General features: G+C 42.0%; 1 protein-coding gene across 1 annotated transcript; it reads right to left on the bottom strand.

The window, feature by feature from the left end:
* Nucleotides 1-415: 415 nt before the first annotated feature.
* LOC138878331 (uncharacterized) lies at nt 416-1288 on the bottom strand. The gene is made up of 2 exons (XM_070157998.1): nt 1081-1288; nt 416-903 (listed from the first exon to the last, which is right to left on the bottom strand). Exons 1-2 carry the CDS (start codon nt 1286-1288, stop codon nt 416-418), a joined length of 696 nt encoding a protein of 231 aa, XP_070014099.1.
* Between the last annotated feature and the right edge of the window lie 8870 nt (nt 1289-10158).

Below are 10158 nucleotides of genomic sequence, written 5' to 3'. Positions count from 1 at the left end.
ATAAAAATAGAGTTATTTCATAAATATATTGATACATTTAGATGAACTAGTGACTGTAACACATCTCAAAGGCATTGTAGCTCCCCTATTTTGGAATTTTGAGGGTCCTCCTCAAAATTCTGCCCCAGTTTGGTAGATGATCTTTTGACTATTTGCAGATAATAGGCCTTGCTGAATCTTCTTCGGAATTTTGAGAATCCTTCTCAAAATTCTGCCCCAGTTTCTTAACCAATCTCTGATTTCTGGCATGCGCTGGCGTTGGCTGGACTTGCTCCGGAATTTTGAGGGTCCTCCTCAAAATTCTGCCCCAGTTTCTGATCTTAGGGGAAATGAAAATTTTATTATGATATGACCGAACACATAAGGCTGCCTACGTATCCCCTCTTAAGTGGGAATCAGGTCAAGCGTAGTTCGATTACATTAAATGAGGAAATGTGAATAATCTAGCACAGTATCTCTTAACAGCTTTTGAATTGATTGGTTTTGGCCAGGCTTCTCCGTCCATTTCTGCAAGTATGAGTGTTCCTCCTATTAGTACCCTATGAACCATGTACGGACCTTGCCAGTTGGGAGAGAATTTCCCTTTGGCTTCATCTTGATGTGGGAAGATTTTCTTCAATACTAGCTGCCCAGGTGCGAACTGTCTTGGTTTGACCCTTTTGTTGAAAGCTCTGGACATTCTATTCTGATAAAGTTGGTCGTGACATACCGCGTTCATCCTCTTTCCGTCGATAAGGGCTAATTGTTCATAACGACTTCTTATCCACTCTGCGTCGCTAAGTTCAGCTTCCTGTATGATTTTTAAAGAAGGAATCTCCACCTCGGTTGGGGTGACAGCATCGGTGCCATAAACCAGCATGTAGGGAGTTGTCCCGGTTGATATGCGAACCGTGGTACGGTATCCTAGTAAATCAAAACGTAACTTCTCATGCCATTGTTTGTGGTTCTCTACCATTTTCCTTAGTATCTTCTTGATGTTTTTGTTGGCGGCTTCTACGGCTCCATTCATCTGAGGTATGTAGGTTGTGGAATTCTTGTGCTGGATTTTAAAAGTTTCACACATAGCTTTCATCAAATCACTGTTGATATTGGCGGCATTATCAGTAATAATGGATTTGGGAACACCGAATCGGCAAACAATTCGATCTTTGACAAAATCTGCGACGTTTTTCTTGGTTACAGCTATGTAAGATGCAGCCTCTACACATTTCCTGAAGTAATCAATGGCTACCAGAATAAACCTATGTCCATTTGAAGCAGTGGGATCAATCGGACCAATAACATCCATTCCCCAAGCGGTGAATGGCCAAGGTGAGCTTGTTGCATTGAGCTCATTCGGTGGCACTTTTATCATATCGGCATGCACTTGACATTGAAAGCATTTGCGGACATATTGAATGCAATCCGTCTCCATGGTCATCCAAAAGTAATCGGCCCTAAGTATCTTCTTAGCCAAAACGAAACCATTCATGTGCTGGCCACAAGTCCCGGCATGTACATCCTCAAGTAGCTTAGAAGCTTCCTTTGCATCGACACATATTAGCAGACCCAAATCATGAGTTCTCCTGTACAAGTTTCCTCCGCTGTAGAAGAAGTGATTGGACAATCTCCGGAGTGTGCGTTTCTGAGTGTGGTTTGCATACTCCGGATATTCTCCCTTTGACAAATACTCCTTGATATCATGGAACCAAGGCTTTCCATCTGTTTCTTCTTCAACATGAGCACAATATGCCGGCTTATTATGGATCCTCACCGGAATGGGATCAATATAATTCTTATCCGAATGTTGTATCATAGATGACAAGGTGGCCAATGCATCGGCAAATTCATTCTGAATTCTGGGCACGTGTCGGAATTCTATCTTCGTGAATCACTTTCTTAATTCCTGCACATGGTGCAGATATGGCAGTATCTTGTTATTCTTGGAGGCCCACTCTCCTTGTACCTGGTGAACAAGCAAATTTGAATCACCGATTACCAGCAATTCCTGAATGTCCATGTTGACTGCTATGTTGAGCCCTAGTATGCAAGCTTCACACTCTGCCATGTTGTTGGTGCAGGAAAATCTGAGTTTAGTAGATACCGGATAATGTTGACCCATTTCTGATACCAAAACTGCTCCAATGCCAACTCCTTTAAAATTTGCAGCTTCATCAAAGAACATCCTCCAACCGTCGTATGCTTCTGTAATGTCTTCTTCTACAAATGATACTTCTTCATCAGGAAAATACATCTTCAAAGGTTCGTATGCTCCTCCCACCGGATTTTCAGCAAGGTGATCTGCCAATGCTTGCCCTTTGACCTCCTTTTGAGTTACGTAGACAACATCGAACTCACTTAACAGTATCTGCCACTTGGCCAACATTCCAGTCGGTAGGGTTTCTTGAATATGTACTTCAGAGGGTCCATCCTGGATATGAAGTATGTAGTGTAGGCGTAGAAGTAATACCTCAATTTCTGAGCTGTCCAGGTCAAAGCACAGTAAGTGCGTTCAAGCAAAGAGTATCGTGCTTCATAAGGTGTGAACTTCTTACTCAGGTAATATATGGCTTGCTCCTTTCTTCCTGTCTCGTTATGTTGTCTCAAAACACATCTGAATGCTTCATTCAATATAGATAGATAGAGTATCAAAGGTCGTCCTGGTTCTGGCGGGACCAGAACTGGTGGTGTGGACAGGTACTCCTTGATCTTGTCAAAAAGCTTTCTGACAATCCTCTGTCCAGCTTGTTTCAGCATCTTGAAAATGGGTTCACATATGACTATGGATGGTGCTATGAAGAGACTAATATAGTTGAGACGTCCTAGGAAGCTCATCACACCCTTTTTGCTCTTAGTTGGTGGTAACTCCTGAATAGCCTTGACTTTAGAGGGATCCAGCTTGATCCCTCGATGACTGATGATGAATCCCAATAATTTTTCTGCGGGAACCCCGAATGCACACTTTGTGGGGTTCAATTTCAAGTTGTACCTCCTTAGCATGTCAAAGAACTTTCTCAAGTCCGCTATGTGATTTGCGGCCCTCTTGGATTTGATAATGACGTCATCCACACACACCTCTATCTCCTTGTGAATTATGTCATGGAAGATAGTTGTCATGGCTCTCATGTAAGTGTCCCCAGCATTCTTCAGATCGAATGACATCATCTTGTAATAGTATACACCCCACGGTGTAATAAAATCTATCTTATCTGCATCTTCTTCGTCCATCCAAATCTGGTGATAACCCGTGAAGCAATCTACAAAGGATTGGAGTTCATGCTTGGTGCAATTATCGATCAGGATGTGTATATTTGGTAGTGGGAAGTCGTCCTTGGGACTTGCTCTGTTTAAATCCCGATAGTCAACACATACTCTGACCTTCCCATCCTTCTTCAGAACTAGCACAATGTTAGCTAACCAAGTTGGGTACTTAACCACCCTGAGAACCTTAGCTTTGATCTACTTGGTAACTTCCTCCTTGATTTTCAGGCTCATGTATGGTTTGAACTTTCGGAGTTTCTGTTTCACCGGCGGACACATAAAATTGGTAGGCAGCTTGTGAGCCACTATGGATATGCTCAAACCAGCCATGTCATCATATGACCATGCAAAAATATCCTCATACTCTTTTAGGAAGCGAACGTACTATTCCTTCTCTGATGGTGACAAGTGAATGCTGATGCGAGTCTCCTTGACGGTCTTGGCGTCTCCCAAATTTACTGCTTCGGTCTCGTTCAGATTGGACTTAGGATTATTCTCAAAATTTTCAACTTCCCTGACAATTTCCTCGGGTATCTCATCTTCTTCATCTGAATCACTATTCTCATGTTGCATTGCCTCATTACATGTCACAGTCATTGGTTCATCAGGAAAAGTAATAATAACATTGTAGAAAGGAAAAGTGTAAAGATAGTAGTGAATAATAAAGAGAAAACGCATTGATTAAAATTGAAAAAAAAAATCATCCAGACAAAGTACGGCTCGATGAATCGAGCATTTATTTTGAAACAAGTAAATCTTAAAACAAAATTACGGGAAATCTTTAATGCCTAGAATGGCTATAGAAGTAAATTCTGCCAAGCTACCCAGTGACTCGGCGAGCTTGGAATGGTGTGGCGGTCTATTTCCTAAGAACAGCTCCCTTCTTCACGGTCTGAATAGTGAGGCCTTCTTCCTCCTCCTCCTCAATTATGGCACTGCAGTCCATGTCTTCATCCTCCAATAACAAATTCTTCAACCCAGCTAGTGCTTCTTCTTCTACAGTCCCCCATATTGTATCATCCTGGTGAAAAGCATGTTCCAAACGTGGCACTGGCTGCTCAAGAGGTTAATACGATCCACGCTATGGAGGCGACCAATTCATGTACTCTTGCCATGTGTACTAGTATCCGAGCCCAAAGGTGGTACCATGATTTTTCAGCTGTATCGGTTTAGTGATACCTTGAAGGTTCTTTCCTAACCCTTTGTTGGGTTCATATCCAGACCAGGCCAATATGCTTTCTATTTTACCACTCCACCATTTATCCTTCTCGATGGCGTTGACCCATTCAATATGATGATAGGTTTCCCCTCCTAGCCTTCTTCTATGTCCAATGGCCGGGATGGTTTGACTAGTGTAAATGGGGTTACTTCCATCCCCATGAATGATTACCTCTGGATGGTTCCATTCAAACTTCACGGCTTGATGTAGTGTGGAAGGCACGGCTCCAGCGGCATGGATCCATGGACGACCCTACAGAAAGTTATATGAGGCTGGTATGTCGAGTACCTGAAATTCGACGTCGAACCAAGTTGGCCCCATCTATAAACAAAGGTTTATTTCCCCGATCGTGGCCCTCTGGGACCCATCGAAAGCCTTCACATTCATGCTTCCTACCTGTATCTTATGGAAACCCTTTTCTAACCTTTTCAGAGTGTCTATGGACAAATATTTAGGCTCGAACCTCCATCAACCAAGACCTTTGCAATGAATTTGTCTTTAAATTGCATTGTAATGTGCAATGCTCGATTGTGATTCAACCCTTCAGGCGGTAGCTCATCTTCATGGAAAATGATCTTATGACTTTCCAGGACTTGCCCTACTATATTAGTCGTTTCTCTGCCAGTGATGTTACTGGGTACATAAGCCTTACTCAGCACTTTCATTAAAGCGTTCTTATATGCCTCTGAATTTTGCATCAGTGACAGGATAGATATCTGAGCTGGGGTTTTGTTCAGATGATCAATGACGGAATACTCCTTTGCTTGTACTTTCCTCCACAGGTCATCAAGCCCTATCTCAATGATGGGCTGCCTGGTAGTGGCATCCTTGCTTGATCCTCCAAAGTATTCAGGTGTATAGACTCTTCCAGTCCTAGTCATCTCTTGTGCAGCATCAGATTCTTCTACCTTGGCCTTCCCTTTTCACCGAGCCTCGGCAACATAATCCTAGGGTATCGCTTTTGAGTTTAATGGAGGTGTGGTCGATACTGTCACAGGGAAAGGTGTGACCACTTCTACTTCAAATGGAGCGGGGGTGGTTGCAGGCGGAGCCACCTCCACCTCGAATGGAACTGATGCAGTTACCTCAACCTCGATTGGTGACTGAGTATGTACCACAATAGGAGTAAGTGTGACTGCAACTTTAAATTCATCACCTTCTCGAATAAGTCTGATTGACCCCTCAGGGTCCCATTTTTCGTTTGTCTCTATCACATGTACACCATCACCTCTATGATCAGGGAGGGGATTGTTGCAAACATTAGGTGCGGCTTTCGTCGCCTGTATAACCTTGTTGTCAATTAGCATCTAGATCTTATCCATTAATGTTCGGCACTCAACAGTGGTGTGCCCCTTCATACTGGAATGGTACGCACAAGTCTTGTTTGGATTGACTTATTAGGATGGGTTTTCTAATGCCACAGCGAGAATAAGAGTGACGTAACCCACGGCTTTCAACCTTTCATACAACTGGTCGATGGTCTCGGCAATGGCGGTGTATTTTCTGGGTGGCTTGCGGTTGAAATTGGGTCTTGGTCTTGGATAATTTTGGCGAGCTGGTGGTGATTAGAAGTGGGGTGGTTAGGAATTATATGTGTGATGTACAGTGGCTGGTTGGGAATATCTGGGAGATGAAGGTTGATATATAGGCGGTAATGTTTGGAATGTGGGTAGAGGTGTTTGATATGTGGGTGGAGATTTTGGGCTTTGAGCCACCATTACTGTTCCAACATCTTTCCTCTTTGATATTTCGCCTGACTGTAATGCCTTATTTGTGGCTTGCAGTGCCTCGAAATTTGTTACCATCCCGCTCTTGATTCCTTCTTCGATTATTTCTCCAAGTTTGATGATATCAGAGAATTTGTGGTTTTTGATAACCATCAACCTTTCATAATATTACGGATCATGTGCTCTGACGAAGAATTTGTTCATCTGTTCTTCGTCCAAAGATGGCCTGACCTTGGCCACTTTCGACCTCCAACGAGTAGCATACTCACAGAAAGTCTCAGTAGGTTTCTTCTTAAGATTCTGGATGTAGAAAACATCCGGTGCATTCTCTGTATTGAACCTGAATTGGTCCATGAAATCTACGCCATACCTACCCAATTGGACCATTTCTTGGGATCTTGGCTGATATACCAGGACAAAGCATCCCTCGTAAGACTCCTAATAAAGAGCTTCATCCGGATCTTTTCATCTTTCCTAACCCCAACAAGCTTGTCACAATAGGTTCTTAGATGAACCATGGGATCACCTATCCAATCGAACATCTTAAACTTGGGAGGTTTGTACCCCTCTAGCAGTTCCACATCTGGCTGTATGCATAGGTCTTCGTAGTTCAAACCTTCTATTCCTCTATCGCCTTCAACACCCTGAACTCGGCTTGTTAACCTTTTGATCTATTCAGCCATGTTTTTAGTGAGCAGATCTTTCTCGGAGGATTCTGGTGTATAGGAGATTGGTTGGGTAGAGTGAGGTACAGTTTCCACATATATAGGGTTGCTTTGATGAGTGCCAAGGACTTGGGTGTAGTGATGGTCATTGGTGGAGTTTTGGGGATCGGGAATGGGTTGTGGTGTGTTTGGGGAGTGTGGTAAGTGGTGGATAGTGGGTACTAAATTGGTTGATGGTGATGTTGTGGAGGAGTCGGTATTGGCAATGGATTGAGATTTTGGGGTGGAGTTACGTACTGATTTGGTGCGGTGGGATTTTGTGGATGTTGGTTTTGTATGTTCTAGGGAGGTGCCGGGTTCTTTGTGTTCTGTTGGTGGATGTCGGGGACATTTAAGGTGAGTGACAAGTTTGCCAAGTTGCGAGCCTGCTCAAGTTCTCCTTGCAGTTCCAGTATCTTTTATTCCAGTCTCAAGACTAGATTATTTAGGGTCTGAGTACTACGGCCATCTAAGGTTTCTGTGTTCTCAATATTCTCCTTTCGGATACTTAAGTTGTTCATTTTTGTTTTTCCTCTACCTTTTGTATTGCTTGGACGAGGAGGGGGTGGAGGACCTCTAGATCTGGTATGATACGCTGATGAGGCCAGTATGAGTGAATCAACCTAAGGGGATGGGAATAATCAAAATAAAGAAAAAACAAAAACAAAAAAGTAACAAGTTAGTGAGGATCCTGAAATGTTTGTAGTATTTAAACACATATTACAGAAATTTAAATTCATGTACTACTTTAGGAACCTCGTTGTGCCTGAGGTAGGCCTAGTGACAAATAAATTTGGAGAACTTTAAATGTCAATAGATGCTTCATTTCATAATATAAAAATAGACGAATCCCAAAACGACACTAAGATAATAGGAAAATAAGTCACTATTGGCACTTGGCCTTATTACATTTTTAGGAAAGCAAATAAATCTAGCCTATTTGGACCCAGAAGGACCTTCCTCAGGTTGAATGCTCTCGTTGATCAAATCCTCCAGTTCGCGTAGGTTCACCAGTAAAAATTCCTTTGCCAAATGTTCTCCTTAGTTTCCCTCAGTGTTGTGGCAGTCGGTGACTCTCTTCCTCACTTTTCCTTCTAATTCCAACAGGTTGTATTCCAGATATTCCAGCTTCTCGCTAGATTTGGTGGCCCTCTCTTTCCATTCATTGATTTGGTCATCTAATGGAAGATTCCTCCACCAGTCTAGCAAAAGTGAGAGTGTGCTAACCATACCGAAGTTGGGGACCATGTGCCTCATTTTCTGAAAAACAAAAGGGTTAGGCCTTACCCCCACCAGACTTGACTATTTATACATTTATGATCAGCATATCGGCATTCAGTTCTCCAAATTAATGCACAGAACGTGGTTGTATCCGTTGGGATTATGGAAAACCCAATGGACCTTTGGATAAAGCTTAAGGTCGAACTGTCGACTACACCGCTGATCGACTGATTTTACCGCAAATAAGACTTTCCGAATTTAAGGGTAATAAATAGGAAGAGCGCAACCACTCATTAAACATTGCTATAAGATTTGATACGCACGAGTGGAATATGATGTGGAGCATGACATATGCAGCAATAAATAGCATGTAGTCAAGTATTTGCACGTAGGAAAAATAAATACAGTATTTAAATAGTTGAAATACAATTACGAAAAAAGAAAACAAAGAGAAAAGTCAGTTTCATGAATAAAAGAAACATCAACGCTTAAAATAGGCAGTTAATTTCAAATAAGAGAAAAGGGTACGGGGTAAAACATGCTTGGACTGATTCACAAAAGACAAGTTCGTTATGGTAAGAGCCTAAAGGTATCCCCAGCGGAGTCGACATGCTGTCGCACCCCTTTTTTTCCTCCCCTTTTTACGGGGAAGAAAGGTCCAGGTTACGACATTTATGGGCGTAATAACTCATTTCCTTTTGGGAATTTTGGGTATTTTGAAGAGTCATAACCTAACGGATTATGGTGTGTTAGGGCAACTAGAGCGATTAACTCTTGGATTGGTTTGCATTACCAGAGATTTAGGGTAAGAGCTCGAAATAAACTTGAGGGGAAGGTGTTAGGCACCGCTCTCGGTCCACAACTGTGGGTCCCGACGAAACTTATACTTATGAATTAGTCCTTTAACAAGTAATTGAAACACATAATTGCAGATAAAGCATGTTGTACATTGTATGACTCAAATAATAAGACAAAGGATTTGAACAAGTTATACAGAAAAGTAAAGTTTTAAGCAAAGGGAATTTGGGAAGGAGGGGTCCTAGGTTGGTTAGCCTACATGATCACCCCACGCAATGCCTGGGCACTCCTCAATGAGGGGCTACACGTGACATTAGTGTGTAGTCATCATATCCATATCTACCCATTCCCACCCCGTGGTCATAGCCTAAAGCATTCTAATTACCTTGACAGTGTCATATGCGTGCACTACTCGTCCATTCCTTATGGTCCTGGAGGTATTTTAGGACCTCTAAATCTGGGCGGTTCTAGACAACCCCTAAGGTGTTTAAAAGGAGAAAATTCTAGGCAACAGGCAAGAACACGGAGGACTCAATATATAAAGGCAGGAAAGAAGCAGTTAAGAGGGCCAAGCTTACCTCCACAAATAACGCACATAAGCAGCACGTCTCAAACACAAACAAGAGGCATTTTATTAGACAGGATCCTATGGCATGATGTATAAGTGAATATCAGAACACAGTAATATGCAGCTTTGTTTTTAAAACTCAGAAGCAGGGGCCATAATCAGTTTGCCTACAAATTTTTAAAGCTTCTTAATCATTAAGCAGTAAACACAAAGAGGCAGTTTCTAGTTTATAAGAGTTGATTACCTAAGGCTTGCCTAGACGTGGGATAGTGCACAGTAGTTACCAGAACCATTAGAGCAATGAAGGAGTTATTTTACCCTAAAAGCATGTTGTTCTAAGTGTTACAAAATACATGAATTATTACCAGTTTATTTAAAATAGGATATATGTGAAGTTGTTTTTGCATCTTTCATAATCAGTAGTTTACACTAGGTGTGACTGAGCAAGTACGAATAAGATCCTAAAGCATGGTATCTAATATGCACGATATGATTCTAGAATTTCTCAAAGCAGGATTTCTAAATTCATAAAAAGGTTACAACATTGTAGAGCATGTTGTTAAATGTGCAGGAGTAGCAGTTTCGCTTTAATGCCTAGGAACAAGATTTCTAAGTGATAGCAAGAATGTCAACATGAGATGCTGAAATAGCATACATAAAAAAACCTAGGAAGCATGGCCT

This window comes from Nicotiana sylvestris, chromosome 9, assembly GCF_000393655.2.
Source record: "Nicotiana sylvestris chromosome 9, ASM39365v2, whole genome shotgun sequence".
Lineage (NCBI taxonomy): Eukaryota > Viridiplantae > Streptophyta > Magnoliopsida > Solanales > Solanaceae > Nicotiana > Nicotiana sylvestris.
The sequence above is the reverse complement of the archived record's forward strand: the minus strand, read 5'-3'. Positions and strand labels throughout refer to the sequence as shown.

Excerpts from the sequence above, each read along its gene's own strand:
- LOC138878331 (XM_070157998.1), bottom strand. The coding sequence starts at position 1,288 with ATGGATGTTATTGGTCCGATTGATCCCACTGCTTCAAATGGACATAGG. Across the intron at positions 904-1,080 it reads TAATGCCGCCAATATCAACA|GATACCGTACCACGGTTCGC; the intron begins GTGATTTGATGA and ends TTGATTTACTAG.